Source organism: Camelus bactrianus, chromosome 29 (assembly GCF_048773025.1).
Source record: "Camelus bactrianus isolate YW-2024 breed Bactrian camel chromosome 29, ASM4877302v1, whole genome shotgun sequence".
NCBI lineage: Eukaryota > Metazoa > Chordata > Mammalia > Artiodactyla > Camelidae > Camelus > Camelus bactrianus.
In genome coordinates, this window is record NC_133567.1 from 11,537,033 (window position 1) to 11,555,964 (window position 18,932).

The window sequence follows — 18,932 nt, forward strand, 5'->3', positions numbered from 1 at the left end:
TGGGGAAAGAAATTCCTTCAGCCAGCTGACCCACAGGATTATTATGAATGTCAAGTATTTCACAGTCCTTAGAAAATTATGTGTTCTACAAACAGAAGACCTTCTTTTTATTATTTATTTCTTTGTGGGTTCTCAGATTCCTTTTTGACATTTCCTGTTCAGCTTCACTCCAAATTTCAAGAAGCACAGGATTGTCTCGGTGCTCATGTTGGTGTTTTGGATTTTTTAAAAATTTACATTCATAACCAGAAATCTTAGTGTAGTAGCTTTTACCACTTTGAAAAGGATTATGATAACTTTTAGGGTTTTTAAAAAAAAAATCTAGAATTCTTACTTCTTTTGTAAAGTGAATGTATATTTTGAATTAATATATGGTAGGGCGGTAAGAGATGTCATTGCAAATGTTATCAGGTGAGTTTATTCCAATATTTTATTTAAACATAGATTTTACAAGCAGTGTGGGATTTCAAAAATAACTTGCTTTAGGGAAAAAACGTATTTTACAAGATTTACTCTTGGAAATACCTTTTATGTATTATGAGAAGTATATAACTCTCAGAAATCTCTGCTGTATGGTAGGTGGATTCCATTACCAATCTCCTGAAAGGCCAAGCTGTTGTGAGGGCCTTTGAGCAAACCAAGTACCTGACACCAGGTCGAGGATTACAAGGTAAGGTTTAAAAAGTAACTATTCGAAGCAACTGGGAAACAAAAACGGAAGACAATATAGTCATGAAGCAAAAGCATAGAATGAGAAAAAAAGTTCTGTGCGCTCACGTTTCATAATTTGCTTGCTACTGCTTCTATTTGGATGATTTTTGAATATATGTATGAAATCACTATGGGACCTTTGAAAGTTTAAAATGTTTAATGCCCATAGGGGCCAGACCAAATGAGTTCATTGAAGAGACGTAAGTGTTGAGTTGCTTTTGCTGAAACCAGGCTTCATGCCCACGTGGTCGTAGCCCAGTGGTGGGGGAAGGGGTTTGGGGAGTGGGGGAGTAGGGGCTGGCAAACAGAACAAAACCTTGAACTGCTACTTTCTGACATCTAGTTCGGGGTGAAATAGAGTTTTTAATCTAAATTTGCTCCTTGGTTTAAACATTTGTGAGAAGATAATAATAAGATTTGACTTTATTTTGGATTTAACAGATTTTTCTCCTGTGATAGAGCTAAAGAAATTGCTACCATGATGATAGCCTAGGACCACAGCAATGAAAGAAAGAGGAATCTGTAGTTTATGGGCTTGTGAACTGGTAAATGGTTGAGACTAAAGAGAGATTTTCTGTGTTTATTCAGAATTTCAGCAGGAAATGGAACCAAAGCTGAGTTGTCCAAAAAGGTTAAGGCTTCACATCAAACAGGATCCTTGGAATCTTCCCAGCAGCGTCCGGAATCTTGCTCAGAACATCAGAAAATTTGTTGAAGGTCAGGATGAAAAGCAAAGAACATCACATGACATTAACAATACTCTTTTAAAAACCCATTAAACACCAAAGTTCAGCCATGCCCTGATTACTTTTTGGAGTGTTTCATGTTATAAGGGAACAAAAAGGACTGCAAAGGGTGAGGGCAGAGGAAGGAAAGAAGGAATAAGATTGCAGAACCTTGTGTTCCAAGGATCCAAGGATCTAAACGACATAGACTGTATCACGGAAAATATGCTCAGTGAATAAAATAGGGGCTTGTTCATATGAAGACAAATAGAGTGTGGAGGGAGTTTCATATTTTATAATATGAAACAACATCAGAAAAATTTCTAATGGAATCACAAAAGGCATGAACTACATTTCATGGAAAGTCTTAGAAAATGAATTGGGAGTCTGTGAGAATCAAAATAATTATGTTGGTTGCATCATTAGATTTTTAAGTTTCTCTTTCAGAAGTTTTTGTCTAAGTTGATTATTACTAACTAGCATGAAATTGTTTACTCAACATTCTGTAACTGGTACAACTCTGGTTGGAGATACAGAACCTCAAGACAGCTCCAGTGAGTCCTATTACATGTTGTTTAGTGTCAGAGTTATTAAGTAGAAAGTTCGAAGAGTTTCCAAAAATGATTGTGGTGAAAAAGATGAAATAAGAAATTTGTTTAAATTTTTATAGTGCCTAATTCAGTGATTTTCTTCCTAGTGTTAGACTAGTGGTTGGCAATGTCTGGAGACATTTTTCAGTTGGTCACAATTGTGAGGATGCTACTGGCATCTATGGGTAGAGGCCAGGGATGGTGCTAAGCATTCTACAAGGCACCGACAGTCCTTCATAACAAAGAATTATTTGACCCAAGATGTCCGTAGCATTGAGATTGAGAAACCTGTACAATAAATATTATGCCTGTGTTTAAATTTTTATTGGGTAGAGTCACTGAGATGACGTCTATCTCCTACTTAATCGCTCAGCTAAGTTATGGAATCATAGTAATCAGCGAACTGAAGCTATTTTTACTTGTGATATTGTGATTTATAATAAAAAAAATATATATTCGGTCTTCATCCCCTATCCTGGCACAGAGATTATAAAACCCTTGGAATTTCCTGTGAAGAGAGGATAAAACTGTTTGTTTTTTTAATTTATTTTATTGATTTATTTTTTGTGGTTAAGAATCTTTTTTAAATTGAAGTATATAGTCAGTTGACAGTCTGGCATCGATTTCTGGTGTGCAGCATAGTGTTTCAGTCATACATATACATGCATATATTCCTTTTCATATTCTTTTTCATTATAGGTTACTACAAGATATTGAATATAGTTCCCTGTGCTCTACAGTAGAAACTTATTGTTTGTCTATTTTGTATATAGTACTTACTATCTGCAAATCTTGAACTCCCAGTTTATCCCTTCCCACCCTCTTTCCCCCTTGGCAATTATAAGTTTGTTTTCTATAAAACTTTTTTAAATTATGTTTACAAGATGACTTTTGCAAAGCACCCAGGGATGGTGGTTGGTTGCCTGGAGAGCCAACCTTGTGAAGAGAAGGTTGGAATTTTCCATCCTACCCCTGACCCCCAGGGAGGGGACAGGGGCTGGAGACTGAGTTGAGTTGCCGATGGCCAGTTATGTAGTTGATCGTGCTTATCTAATGAGGCCACCATAAAAACCCAGAAGGAGAGGGTTGGAGAGTTTCTGGGATGGTGAACTTATGTTGGTGCCTGGAGCTCCGTGCCCTTTCCCCAGGCCTTCCCCTCTGCATCTCTTCCATCTGACTGTTCCTGAGTTAGATCCTTTTATAATAAACTGGTAATCTAGTAAGTAAAATGTTTCTCTTGGGTTCTGTGAGCTGCTCTAGCAAATTAATCGAACCTAAGGAGGGGATCATTTCATTAGAACGTCCACTCTGAAGCCTGTTGGTCAGAAGCACAGGTGACAACCTGGACTTGTGATTGGTGTCTGAAGTGTGGCAGGGAGGGCAGTCCTCTGGGGCTGAGCCCTTATCCTGTGGGATCGGGCACTCTCTCCAGGTAGAGAGTGTCAGAATTGAATTGAATTGTAGGACACCTCGCTGGGGTTGAAGAATTGCTTGGTGGTGTGGGGGAGAACACATGTCGAAATTGGATCCACCATCACCTTAAATTCAAGTGTCTGTTAGTGACATTTCAACTATTTGCTGGCTACAAAAATCATACTCTTTTAAAAATCTCCCATTTTTTCCAGAAGCCTTTTTTTTTTCATTTTTTTCTCTGCTTTTTTCTTAATACCCTACAGAGCCTCTTCTTTTTCTTCTTCTTCTTTCTTTTTTATTTTAAATCAAATGTCTCTTTAATTATTTCCTTTTTCTTCTTACCTCAAATCATTTTCTGGCTAATTCTGCTGTCTCCATCTTTTCTGGCTCATATACACCATTACCAGATTCATCCTAAAATATCATGTTCATAATTTCAGTTCCCTGCCTTAGAGCCATAGAGTGAGTTTCAGTTGGATAATCTGAACTCATCAATCTGATGTTAGAAGCCATTCTTCAAGGAGGCTTTCCAATTGTCTCCCAATCTCAGTCTCTTAAAGATATATAATAAAGTCTTTTCTGTGCTAGATTGTTGAATATTTGGCCCCTATTCTCTACTATATTCCCTTGCTGACACTATTTTCCACCCAGAATATGTTCCTACTTCCCTGACAATTAACTTTGAAAAATTTTAAGAACATTTTTGAGTCTCTCTTAAAAGAATTTTCTGCCAACTTTTCAATAAGAGCAGTGCTTCACAGGTAGACAGCACTTTAAATAATTTTCCAAGGCGTTTAATATATATTCCCATTAATTTTTTTCCACAGAGGCCTATAAAATAGATGATAGATGTTATCATCACTTATGAGTGAGCAAGTTGAGACTCAAAGTAGATTAACAACCTTCCAAAGATGACAAAGCTGGTCTATAATGGATGGGTCTCCTGACTCAGCCAGTGTACTTTCTGCCTCTGAAATCCTTTTGTTCTTGTGTCTCCCTTGTAAAACTTAACTCCCCCTCAGGTATTTCCTGCATTTCTTATCTGTTAATTTTGTTGCTCTGACTCTGCTGTGAACCTGTCTAGAGCAGGATGCAACCTAACCTTTTTTTATTTCCCAGAATCTTGGGCACATAAAGGAACTCTTTAAGTTTTAATATTTTCCTATTGCAAGTACACTATGTACTAATTGGGAGCAAATGAACACATAGCCCATTGGGTGCATAGCAATGAGTAGGACATTAAATACACATCATTTATCAGAAATCTCTGGTTGGCCCTGTGGAGGGATGGGGTGAGAAGAAGGGTATTTAGAAATATTTAGTATTTTTTTCTGTCCTTTAGGGCAGTATCTTGAGCTGTAGATAAGAAAGGCGCAATGTATACATATATTTCTAATGTATAATACACAATATAATTCACAATGTGATATATAATAATATTTATACATTATATGATATATATTCTTTATATATTGCAAATATGTAATCTTTAAAAGTTTAAATAATTAAAAAAATACTATTTGAAAGTTTATCGATCAAGACCATAGTAACTGTAGGAGTTTGGAGAACATGAGGCAAGCTACCACAGCTCAGGATGACCTACAAAAGCGGCAGGTTTGAACGGTGTTTCACAGGCTCATGTAATTCAGATCCAGAAGAGCTTTTAGGGTCTTGAGCAATGGGTAGAACTTATCTAGGTAGGCAGGCAAAACTGGCATGCCAAGTGAATGGGAGTTTTGTTACCTAATGTGATAAGGTTGTGCTCATTTCTACTACACAGTTAAAGTGTGATGTTAGTTGGAGAAAAAGAGTGAACAACTGACTGGTATGTCTTCTTTCTCTACAGAGGTAAAGTGTAGGATACTTCTGGCTCTTCTGGAGTATTCAGGTAATATTTTGCATTATTTTCACTGTTTGGAATTTGCAATGCCTTCAACTCTTTACAGAATAGATGGAAATATGATCCCTCCTCTAAAGCCTTGCAAAGATTAAGAAATTACTTAGTTTTGATAAAAACATAAAATGTATGCTCTTCTTCAATTACAAGTAAAAACATGAAAATGTGTAAATATACACAAAATATAATTAAAAAGGAGAGAGGGAACAGGTGGTGGTAAAGTTACTTGTACAAATAGATGTTACTGTGAAACTGTGTCTAGCTTTTGTTTTTAAACTAGGATGTAGGCGGGTTCAGAAGCAAGGAGTGCAGAAATAGACTGCGTTTGATGGGAAGAATCTCCATCTGAAATCGTATTGGAAGGGCAGGGACACAGAGAAGGGAAGACTATGCCACTTTTACAGTCTACTGCACTTGGAAAATTTAAATTATAAATGAAGGGATGAGCCAAATTAACCAAGATGGCTTTCTCTTTTGATGATTTTTGCCTGGCTTTTTGACTGAGTCATAATAATAAAAAATTTTGCATTTTTTGGACTTTAATAATGGCAACACAGTCGATGGACGTCACTTTAATGGATTACATCAGATTCTCACTGCTTCTCTGTGAGGCTGTTACTGTTTCCACAGTTTTAAAGGTGAAGAAATCTTCGTTCAGGCAGATTAATAATAACTAGTAAATGGTATTCAGTCAACACGTTTTCAAGCATCTAGAAGATTAAAGCATATAGATGCATTCTCGAGGAAATGAATATACAGTAGGCCAGTTCCAGAAGTGGTCCTGGAATGCATTGTTTTACTCATCAATATTCAGAAGGCTGTTCTTGCACATCCTTATTTTGATTTTATTTTGATTTTTCTATTTCTAGCATAATTATCCTTTTTCCAACTTAATTTACTCACTCTTTTTTCCCTGTTACATTTGATTGGTACCAAACGTAGCCAAATTACTCCATACTGTGGACTACAAAATTATGCTTTTCACTTGGAAAGAGTAGACAGTGTCTGCTAAATATTATCCTTATGTCTCTTTTATTCCTGTCTTTCTCTCTCTCTAATCGCTTCTTTTGTGTGTCTTTGTTTTAGTTTGCTTTCTTCTCCCTACAGTCTCAGAATAACAACTGATTACTTGCATGTTCAGTAACCATCTCATTCCTTTTAGATCAGCGACCTTACTGTGGAACTTAAGCTTTTTAAACAACTGAGATTAAAAGAAGTGTTAATGTTTTAAAACATGTTTGAAGAAGATGAGTTTAAGGAGGTGCTTAAATACTCAAATGAACGTCAGCCTTGGATACGTAAAAATCCATTTGTTTTGAGTGTATTCCCACTACAGGGGAATTCTTACTTGGCAAAAAGTAATAAACAAGCTGTCACAAAAAGACAGAACTTGGTTTTCTTCATTTATTAGAAGCTGAGAGCAGCTGTTGTGATTCTTGCTGTAGTTCTTATTGATAAAAATGAGGGATGGGGATAACTTGGTAAAGGATGGTCGTTCAGATAGCTTGTGATCCAGTGTGCAGCTAGAACATTGAGGTTCAAGACAGAAACTAAGTAGATAAAATTTCCCCTATATGTTTCTTGTGCATTCTTGCTTTGTTTTTTTTTCAATTATCCTATAGTAAAGTGGAAGATCTGGGGAAATTTTAAAAAATACTACTTCAATAGCTTTTGCAGGAATACTGCCATCTATTAACTAGAGAATAATTTCTTAAGACAAATCTAATTGGAAAGGTATTGCGTATATCAAGAGTGGAAAGCTAAGGTCTAGAAACGGAAAGATGGGGTTCCACTGTAAGCTTTAGGAGAGATCACGAGAGTTAGTAACTTTGTCCCTAGTAGAAATAATGATCTCCACATTGCTTTAAGAAGAAATAATCAAGTTTCTTTTTTTTTTCAATCTTAAAAAGAGTACTTAGATGTTTAGTCTGCACTCTGTTACCATAGTCTATATGCATGTGTTTGTTAGTTGCTCTACTGGTTCTTTATTTTCATCCAGTAAACATTTATTGAATGTCTGCACCCTGTTAGAAATTGTGCACAATGGAATAGGTGTTTTGCTTTTTTTCTTAAATGAGAATTGGGCAAAGTTCTTTCCCAGTTTAGCCATTTTATAGTTACCAGTAAAACTCTTTTCCATCTACTAGAGCGGGGTACGTGGTATATAACTACTTGAGGGAAATGTCTAACACATGTCGTTAGTTAAATTAATAAGCTGAATCACCTGGAATTGCCATAGTCAACCATTTTGACCTAGCAAAACAGCAAGTTCATGTAGTTCAACCTAATAAATGAATATTAATATATAATTGAATAATATAATCAAATACCTTTAATATTTAATCCTTTTTCTAATAAAATTTTCAAAAGTGGCTTTTACTAACAGTGAAGCTGAGTAATAAGCAACAATTACATTATGTGTACACATGCTTTGATGTTATTAAAAACAGGTGTTCGGTGTTCTTGGTAAACAACTTAAAAATTTGGCCTTTTATCAGTAAAGCAAGAACTCATCCCTGAGTAAAGGCAGCATTTATATCTCTGTTGTACACTAATACTGACAGTGCTTTGTTTCACAGGATTCCGAACCGTGGAAATATTCCGTACACTTTTGGGGGTGTGATGATTTTTATCTGTGTTGTTATTCTTCCAGTACAAGTGGTTTTTCAGTGTATATAATGTATGGCTTGGTGTTTCTATTGTTCATGTGGTTTGTATACATCCAGCGCCCCCCAGAGAAGTGAACCCCTTGGGATCAGGTTCTCAGGGACAGAGCTGCCTTTCATTTGAAAAACCTGCAGCCCAGGAGTGGCGGTTCACAGGGGTAAACATACCATCAAAGGGGCTCAAGCAAAAGTCCAGTTAATTGCAGAATAAGAATGCTAGTAAAAATCAACTTATGCTAAAACTGTAAATATATTACTTATTTCAAAGAAATATAGGAATTTATGAACTGGACCTATTTATAGCTCATGAAGTTGAATTGGTGACTTCAGGAGATACAGATTTCCTCAGTGTTACAAAAAATTGGATGTCAATACTCTTTTCCCCGTGTGCATTTCACCTTAAAATTTGAATACGTTTAGTAGGTAATTTTTAAAAATTTAGTATTAGTAATGTTGTATTTCATTTGCCAGCACAAACTGAAAAGTTGGACTCGGAGTTTCCTTTAGGAAAGCGTCATGCAACAATGCAAATTGTGTTCCATCATGAAAAAAATGTAAATAAAATAAAGCCTTATTTTATTGGGTCATATACAACAATTTAGTGATTGCAAAATAAAGTCACCAATTTCAATTCAGAAAAATTATTTTAATGTTTCTAACCTTTTTTGGTGTTCAGTGTTTTTCTCAACAGCATATTTGGTAAAAAGTATGTGGACATGAATGGAGCTCAAATTCACATTTGTCCCATGGTGTGAGTTTAGTGAAAGGATGAAATAACAGTGAATGCAAATCCTTAATGAATTGGTTTTATTCAACTATGATGTTTTTCAAAACTTTCTGTATGTTCCCCTGGGTCACAGACAGTGAGACACAGCTCCGAAGAGACATGGTTTTCTGCCAGAGTCTCGTGGCCACGGTCTGCGCCTTCTCCGAGCAGCTCATGGCGGCCTTAAACCAGATGTTTGACAACAGCAAGGAAAATGAGATGGAAACTTGGGAAGCCAGCAGACGGTGGCTGGACCAGATAGCGAATGCAGGAGTTCTTTTTCACTTTCAGTCACTTCTGTCACCGAACTTGGTAAGGAACCACAGTGCCTCCTACTGGCTGTACCAAGTGTAACGTGCGTTGGAACCTATTCCCAGTCAGAAGTGGTTTTTCCCATGGGCAAATATAGTTGTAATAAGTATGTGGAAGGTACTCCTTTCCTGATTTTTATTTATTCTCAGTGGCTGCTAACAGCCGAGACTTAAGTCCTGTATCCCTAAGCGCTGGCTGAGAAAGTTCATGAGGGGACAGAGGGTCTGTCTGCTGTGGGTCCTTATTTCCAGCCCAGAAGAAAGAGCCCGCTGTGAAACCTGAGGTCCCCCTGAGGTTGATACTCTGTTAAGTCCTCTAAGAAGAGCTCTGACAACTTGCATGCCCTACTGTCAGACAAGCTGTTTAAAATTTGCATGTGTTAAATGATTTATTTCCTTCCTCTGTATGCATGTTTGTCCTCTTAAATCTAAGAACATTGCCTCAATTACTGTAGAGTATTCCATGTTTATGCATCAGTTGTCCACAGTGGAGAGGAAGAAAGGGTCTCGAAATATTTGATAAATAAAACTGTGGTGAACTTAGATTTTTTTCACATACACTTTCTGTGGTTCTGATGGTTGTCACGATGTATAAAGGCAAATATGTTCATTTTCTGTAAACTTAAGGCACTTGTTAAATAGAATTGTGAGTTGAAACACGAGATGCTATTTTATTTGTTAAAGGACACACAGAAAATGTGGCTACCAAAGTAATATGATTGAGGTTTTAAATAAATGTATATGAGTTTGCACAACAAAATAATGTTTTTCTTCAATGATATTGAGGACAGGGAGGTAATTGCAGTCATAGAAAATTCTGAAATGATAATGTAAGGTAAGAAAATCTATCCACCTCAGTGTTTTTCAGAGAAACAGAGTTAGATTACTTTGAAAAGACTCTACACTCCATGTGGATAATCAATTTCTTATTTGGTCAACCAAAAGAGATCTAATTAATGAAAAATTTGAAATAAAACACTTGAAAAAGTGTTTAGAGAGAAAATAAATATTAATTAATCATTGCCCATCAAATACAAATTACATAAGATAGGACACCCACTTCCTAGTACATGGTAGGTGTTAAGTGTTTGTTGAATGAATGAATGAATGAATGAGGCTTCATTTCTGTTCTGTTCTTACTTTAAAACTACCATTGTCTCAGCAAGTGCTTGTACTTTTCACTTTTGAAATCCCAAGGAATGGGAGAAAATATCTGTAATTCATATTTCTGGTAAGTGACTTATATACAGATTATATAAAGAGTCCTTAAAACTAAACAATAAAAAGACAACTCAATTAAAAATCAGGCAAAGGATTTGAATGGACATTTCTTCAAAGAAGGTATAAAATGCCCAAAAAGCACATGAAAAGATGATCAACATGATTAGCTGTTGGGGAAATGCAACTCACAACTATGGTGAGATCCTCTGTCGCAGTGAGGTGGATGACTGTAATCCAAAAGACAGATAGACACAAGTGTTGACGAGGATGTGGAGAAACTGTAACTGTCATACACGGCTAGGGGGACTGCAAAATAGTGCAACCGTTTTGGAGAACAGTCTGGCAGTTCCTCAAACAAGTTGTGGTATATCCATACAATAGAATGTTACCCAGCAATAAAAGGGCATGAGGCTCTGATACATGCCACAACCTGAAACATGCTGTTGAAAACATTATGTTAAGTGAAATAAACCAGTTACAAAAGGCCATGTATTGTTTGATTCCATTATTAGGTAATGTGTGAAACAGGCAAATTTTAGAGACTGAAAGTAGGCTAGAGCTGGCCTGGGGTTGAGGACTAGGGAAAGGAACATGGAAGGTGAATGCTAATGGATCCTGAGTTTCCTTTAGGGATGGTGAAAATATTCTAAAAGTAGATGTTGGCGATGGTTACACAACTCCATATGTAGACTGAAACCCCCTGAGCTGTACGCTGTAAATGGGTGAATTTTGTGGTATATGAATTATATCTCAAGAAAGCTGTTTACTTTTTTAAATTGGCCTTATGCAACCCTTAAGTGTATTTAAAGAATTGATTAAAAGATCCAAAGGTAGCTGAAAAAAAAGTCAAAGAAACCCATAGTCTTTCTGCCTCTGTAACAAGGACATAAAAGCGCCCCAGTACTCTGAAAGCCTCCCTGGGTGCTGCAGACGCTGGTGGTCTGTGTGTCCCTCAGCTCTGAGTCCCATCCTAGGTCCTTGGCTGTGGCTTTAGCCACACCTGCCGGAGCTTTGTAGCCTGGATGTTATGATCAGAGCCCAGCCTGTTGGGGACATTTCTTCCTCTGCGTATATTCCTCCCAATTGGAAAAACGCCGATTCTTCAGTCCTGTCCTTCCAGTTCCAGGTTCTTGACATTTTTCTGCTGTTTTGAAGGACTTTAAAAAGTAACGGTCGGATAAACATTTATGCAGCTCTTACTGTGTACCATAATTTATATTAAATACCATACTAAGGTGCAAAAGTGGTGATGCTCTTAACCTTTTGTATCCATGCTGTCCTTCTTTGGGGTCTGGGGCTGCCTTAGTGGGGTTTTTTTTTTTTTCACACAGTGGAAATTCTTTACCACTTCCTTCACCCTGTACTCATGGTGCCCCCAAAATGTGACTATAAGCTTACAGCAATGCAGCTTCTTAAAATGTATGTAAAATGTACTAAAATTACTGATTGAAAGGATCATTGGCATTTTTTTTTAAGGAAACAAATGTTACCTTTAAAAGAAAAGATGTGTATGATAAGTTTAATCATTCTTTCATGAGGAAATTAGTAAAGGACTTTTATTAGCACCCTGAACTGCTAACAGGAAGGCCAGAATCCAGAGCTAGAAAGATGATGTCGCAGACACAGACAATGAACTTGTTACCATGTCCGGGCCTTAGCTGCGTTGGCTGTGAAATTGTATGCTGTAAGAATGAAATGAATGATTAAAACAAATCCAATCTCATATTCACAAGATTCTAGATTAAGTCCCCATAAAGGAAAATGAGATGAAAATGGATTCTTGTCCCCAAGCTCTTTGGAAGAAAAATCATTACATACATGCAAATTGCTTTTATCACAGCTTTAATAAATTGTGAATTGGATAATGCATAGGTTATCTTATTGTAAAATAGGATGACTGTTATGTACTGTGGCTTTTTAATAAAACAATATTTTTGCCTTTCAGCTGTTCTGTATAAGATTATAGAGGTTTAGAGGCAAATAGCATTTTTTTTGTGTGTACACATTTATTTGTTACTAATAAACAAAAATCAATGTAATTAGAATCCAGCTACAAAATAGGCTGCAGAATTTTGTAGAATCATCTAGGCAGCAGAGAAAAGGAAAAATATAAAACTATAAAAGAAACTGTAACTCTGGGGATTTGAAAATTTTATTTTAGGCAGTAAATTCTTAGATGTGTTGAGAATTTGGTTTGCATGTAAATAAAACGCAAGTGAAGTTAGTTTCGGTCTGGAGTTGCTATGTTGTGTTATGCTGTGTTATGTTCTATCGCAAACAATCCTAATCATATCATGTATTGTTTTTCTTTCTTTCTAGACAGATGAACAAGCCATGCTAGAAGATACACTGGTCGCACTATTTGATTTGGAAAAGGTTTCTTTTTACTTTAAACCATCAGAAGAGGAACCACTGGTTGCAAGTAAGTGGTTAAATATTTCATATGTGTTTTATAGGATTTCTTTGGCATCAAACAGCAACATATGATGTAACTTTGATATGAATATATTTGATATGCAGTTTAAGTTTATATAAAATGCTATATTTAGGGTAAAATAATAACAAACTGTATAAGTAATAGAAAGTATATATGAGTTAAATCTACAGCTAATTTTAAATTTTTGTTTTTATCTATTAGTTTGACCTCTAAAACATCTCCAATGTCTAGTATATTAAATAGGGACTCAATAAATATTCACTTAATCTGTGATCTAAGAATGATACTCACTCATCGAAAATTTCTTAAATGCCTCCTTATGGCCAAGCACTATTCTAGGTGTTGGATACAATAGAGAACTAAACAAGTAGAAATCAGTAATAAGAGAGATAAATGAGTTAATCTGATAATAAATTAGAAGATGATAATATCAATGCATGAAGGGAAATAGAAAAGAACGAGGATGAAGATGAAGGGGCGGATGAAAGGGGGTGAAAGGTCGCACGTGTGTGACATGCTCAGGAGGGAAGCCTTCCTAAGGAGGAGCGTGAAGATCAGAAGCACGCCGTGCAGACAGGGACCCAGCCACACAGGTAGAGTTAGCCCTCGCGAATTGGTTCCAGACACCCCTCAGCTGCCAAATCCAAGGATGCTCAGGTCTCTCTTATAAAATAGTGTCCTCCCACATACTTTAAATTACCTCTGGGTTACTTATAATACTTAACACAGTCCAAATGCCGTGTAAATAGTTGCTGGTCTGAGGCAAATTCAAGTTTTGCTTTTTGGAACTTTTTAGAATTTTTTTGCTAATATTTTTGACCTGTGGTTGGTTGAATCTGTAGAAGCAGAACCCGTGGATACGAAGAGCTACTGTATTTGGGACGGGGTGTTCCAGACTCACTGGATACAGTAAGAGCAAAGGCCCCGAGGTGGGGGCATGTGTGGCAGGCTCTCGGGACAGCAGGGAGGCCTGTGTGGCTGGAATGGAGTGAGGGAGGGGAAAAGAATAAGTGAGAACAAAGAGGAGGCCAGACCTTCGAAGGAGCTGAGCCTTTCTGACTAAGCCGCTGAGCAGGGGGATGGCACATGGTAAAGGTGGCCTGTCTTGCTGTGTTGAATAGACATTCCTGGGGGCAAGAGCAGAAGCAAGAGAGACCAGTTAGGAAGGCCCTGCAGTGACTCAGGTGAGAGATGATGGTGACATGCCCTTGAGGGTAGCTGTGGCGATGGGAAAAGTGTTTGATTCTCTATGCATTAAATTTTGAGGATAGAGAGAATAGAATTTTATTAAAGTTTCATCTCCACTGATAAATGAGAGAGAGCAAGAACATGAATTACAATGTTGGGGGTTTAGGTTGTATTCAAGGGAGATTCTGCCTGGTAAAGCAGATGATTTGATAAGGATAATATTATTTGAACAAATTGCATGGTGTTCTGTGGGTCGGTATAAAATGGAATGTATTTTCATTTGCTTGAATAATGCAGGCATAATTTTGCTACAAGGCAGAGAAACTCTGTTTTCACAATATAACCTGATGTTTTTTCTTTTAAATTTTGCCTAAGGAACCATAAGCTCACAGGAGTGCTCTTTTCCATGGTTTAAACTTGACATTAGTGGTGAATGGTCTGTTGAGAAAACCAGAGATGAACCAATATTATAAGCTTGATAAAATATTTACTTACTGCATATATACTATGAGAGATTTAGCTTTGGCATATTGAAAAATATACAAAATTTTAAACATAATTAAGACCATGTAAGTAATATTGGGGTATAAATGTACACGTGACAAATACAAGAACTGTGATACACCTTTGGCAACCCATTTTTATGTATTTCCCAGAAGCATAACCTCGACTTCTGAGAATACGTCCCTAGGGGAAGGTCAGTCTCATTGCTACACTACTAGACATTCCAAGCGAATTAAAACTGTCGTGGTAAGAGCGTAGTTATCATTTTAAGTTGATTCAGGAAAGAAGAGAGTTATTTATACCCAAGTGTTGTCACATCTTATTGAAGTGGCATAAGAAAACTAGAGCTTTATTATTAATTGCGTATGATTTGATCTTTCTCTAAGCCTAGAAGCAGAGGCGTCAGATTGACTAATTAATTTGCATCGCTGTAATGAAGACTGGTTGACTTCCTGGCTAGGAGGGAAGGTTGGGCTTTGGCATCAACAAACCTGAGTTCGAACCCTGACCCCATTCTCATCAGCAAACATGAGAATATTAGCTTTCCCTGACTCAGAGGGTTGTGAGTCTTAAAGGAAATAATGTATTTGAAAGTCTCTAGCATTATAAAAGGCTCATGATAGTCTTGTAGATAATTGTATATGTCCTCTTTGCTTTATTATTTTGTATTCTTTCCCAAAAGCTACAGTTAGCATTACTCATTGTCTCATGTTTACATTAAATAATAACCAGATTCTAAAGAAATATGGCATTCCAAGCTAGAAGAACTCAAATATCTGGATAGAAGACATTTCATTTTCTTTGAACAAATAATTGTTAAGTATGTATAGCATGCTTAGTGCTGAACTAAGTTCTAGGGATATAATATGGACTAAATAAAACAAAGTCCCTGTTGGTATGGAGCTGAGTGACTAGTGAAAGATAGGAAGGGAGAAACGGGTGGTGTGACCCACATCAGGAAAGGGAAAGTACAGGATACTTAACCATGTCACATTATGTCATTAGTGAAGGAGGAATAAATAATAAATGATACAGTTGTATATAATTAACTTTAGTTTGTGGCAGATCTTTATATTTTGGAGAAGAGCAGAATGACAGCAGTTCTTCCTCTTTTCAGTGATGGATAGAGGTATTTTATAGTAATTATTAGGGGAATGTGTATGTTTGAGCCTCCACTCTTTCTGTCTGGGCCAGCCATTGCGCCTGGAACTGTGATTTCCATGCAGAATAAGTCAGACGTGCCTCTGTCTTCGTGGAGCTCACAGCCTAGTTGGGAGACAACACCTAAGGAATCAACTGCAAAGATAATGAGGGTCGTGATAAATCCAATGCAGGGAATAAGTAATGCATAAAGAATAAGGGTGAGGTGGCCCCTTGAGGGGTCACCAGACAAGGGGTCTCCACAGAAGTACCGTTTGCTCTGATCTGAAGGACAAGAAAGACCCAACCTTGTAGAGGGTCAAGGAAGAGCAATTCAGGGAAGGGGAACTAACAACTTCTTAGTCAAAGCCTTATTTTCAAACTCTCTGGCCCCTTCAGTGATGGGAGGGGGGCATGTTTATGGGGATGAGATGCCACCATCGGAACTCCACTCCAGAATGAATCCCTTTATGGGATGGAATCAGAGACCTTTTCCTCATGCAGTAATGTTTTGAAGGCTTTTAAAACTTACATAGTGCTAGTCATCAAGTTTTGTTTTTCATAGTCGATAAATCTCCCCAAATAAAAGGCATAATTTCTAACTGCACATTATCACACACTTTTCCAGGTGCACCGGATACTTTTGAGGGAAACAGTCTTCATTCTTTCACATAGTACTCTTAGTTTTAACTGCATTTTAAATTTAGATTACTTGATAATTTTCAGTCATTTCAGTTCCTTAATTCCTGGTATAGTAGCTTTATCCATTCTTTGCTAGCCCAATAATACGGAACTCCAACTGCTGCACTGTTATTTTCCTTTCAATAACGTTATCCATTTGGAAACACAGAGTTTGAGTACATGGGTGCCAGTGAGTAAAGGGATGGAATTTAACAAAAAATAAAATATGTATAAACAACATTGTATGAAAAGGGGAGCTAGAAGACACAAATATTTAGTATATTTAAGTTTATATTTTCTTTAGTGTTCATGCATCTTTTTTCTTTATTTTAGAACCAGAAAAAAGGATTTTCCCAATCATTAAAACTGAGTTAATTTCCAACTCTTCAACTGCAAAATTTATTTTTTCTAAACCAAAATTCGTCTCCCTTAAAAAATAGTAACAAAAATAAAATAATAATTAAATGGTATAAAAGAGACTAATCGATAGATGTTAATACAATGCCACCTCTATTGATATGCAGAACTAGTTACATTTAGTAAGGAACCTAGAATCTGTGATCAATAATGGTATTTAATCTTGAACTCTACTTTTATATACAGTTATATCTCAAGAAGCACGTTAAAACTAATAAATGTTGAGTCAAGAACATATATTAAATGCCTGCTCTATACCGGCCTTAATTTTTAACTGGTTAATGTGACTAGCCTTTTAGGAAGCATTTACATTCTTTTTTAATGAAGTGGAAGTTATTTGTCATGGATAAGATCACAAAACGAAGAGGATTTACAATAGCATTGTGAAAAACTCCTGCAACATTTCAGCTTTTCAAGGTGGTTGCTTTTTGTTTTTGTTTTGAGTGATTAAATGTAAGACCTTTGAAAATCGCTAAAAGAATTTGGACAGATGATTTTTAATGACTGTAGGGCATCAACAGAGGTAATGCGTTTTTGATCTGGTGCTCAGGGGACGGAGCTTACAAAACCCGTGCTAATTTTGATAATGGTTGCTATGTACTCAATTTCTTGCACATTGCTTAAGAAGTCAACCCCAAGGACTCATTCTGACTGAAATATGAATGAGGCAGCTGCCCTGGGAGGTTCTGACTCCAAACCATGTGTAGCTCAACTTCTCATTTAGTTAAGAGAGACATCTGGTGTGTTAAAGTGTGACGAAGTTTTCTGTTACAGAATTTTATATACAGTACGGTAATAAATCTGTCACTTTAGCTAATGAGAATCTGGTTTAATACTCTTTCACCGAATAGCAGCATGGGTCTTCCAAACCTGAACTTGATGTACATGGGTATTTTTAATATATTAGTCTCTAGGAGTTTTCAGGATTCTTTTTAAAGTTTAACAAATATACTACACAACGTATCCTGATTTTAGGAAGTAAAATAACATCGCATGTCATTTTAGATGTTCCTCTCACGTATCGGGTGGAAGGAAGCCGGCAAGCTCTGAAGGTTTACTTCTACAGTGACAGTTACCATTTTGAACAGTTGCCTCAACGGTTGAAAAATGGAGGAGGGTTTAAAATTCATCCTGTCCTTTTTGCACAAGGTAAACTGCTTTCCTTTTCATACTTAAATTATTTTATCTTTATCAATTCTTTAAATCTATGTAATTGTAAGCATCATTTTTTCCGTTAATCCAAAAATTTCTTCATAGCACCTACGTGATATATTTACTTTAAGGAATGTTTATTAAGGAAAGAGTTACGGTTTAAATAGTTGTCAAATAGGATGGCAGCATGATTTATAATGGAGAAACAAGGCGTGAGTGGCTTAAATAAATAAAGATAAATTAATTTGGCTTAAATAAATGAGGGTAGAGCCATTATGGTTAAAAATATTTTATGAGATAGAAAATGTTTGATAATGTACACATGCATATTATAAAAAAGAATTTGTTATAGTCTCAATTATGTTGTACATGTATGTATATATTTACATGCGTGTAAAATGTTGGATGATTAAATTGGTGGTGATTTTTTATTCTTTGAGTTTTTCTGTACTAGGTCAACTTTTTGTCAGTAACACTGTATTCCTTTCATAATTAAAAATACTGTTTTGACAAATGAACAATGAGTGTTAACCACAGTAGAAGAAATTAAGAATAACATGAATAAGAAAAATCTTGCAGTGAACTGACTTCCCAGGGAAGGTCCTGGGTCTTTTTTATTTCTAGGGTCACAAATGCTGTCAGAAAAGACCAGAAATCCAGATTACTGTGTAGTTTCTTTTTGTTTATGCTTTAAAAAAAAAAATCATGCTGTGATCACAAGATTGAATCAGTTTCTCTGTGGGGTACAGAACATTTCATTTTTTCTTCTTTGGAGTTTTTAAGACTGCATTGGTTTTACAATGGAATTTTTATATCCTAATAAAAAATGAGAAAAGTAGAGGAATAAAATCAATCTCAGGAACTGAAGAAGAGATAAGCATATGAAATCCAAATTCACTACCAAGCAAAAACTCTGCTTTGTACCACATCGTGTTGTTATAATTCTAGAAGATAGATTACCCTTTCTTCGACTGCAATAGTTTAAAAACAATGCCTACTTCAAACAGATACTTGGCAAGAATACATTTAAGTGGAGGAAAATTTCAGCAAAGACATCTTAGGGGTTATTAGAAGGTATTTCCACTTTTCTTTGGGGAACTATGGTAAGGTCCG

General features: G+C 36.3%; 1 protein-coding gene across 4 annotated transcripts in view; it reads left to right on the top strand.

Annotated features, from left to right (window-relative positions):
* The window catches only part of PREX2 (phosphatidylinositol-3,4,5-trisphosphate dependent Rac exchange factor 2), a 232,966-nt gene that overhangs the window by 152,628 nt on the left and 61,406 nt on the right, over positions 1 to 18,932 (top strand). For all 4 annotated transcript variants that reach the window (XM_074354995.1, XM_074354998.1, XM_074354997.1 and 1 more), the window contains 6 exons: positions 580 to 670; positions 1,300 to 1,428; positions 5,286 to 5,327; positions 8,863 to 9,080; positions 12,620 to 12,722; positions 17,673 to 17,816. In XM_074354995.1, coding sequence (XP_074211096.1) covers positions 580 to 670; positions 1,300 to 1,428; positions 5,286 to 5,327; positions 8,863 to 9,080; positions 12,620 to 12,722; positions 17,673 to 17,816 — 727 coding nt within the window. The remainder of the gene's footprint in view (positions 1 to 579; positions 671 to 1,299; positions 1,429 to 5,285; positions 5,328 to 8,862; positions 9,081 to 12,619; positions 12,723 to 17,672; positions 17,817 to 18,932) is intronic.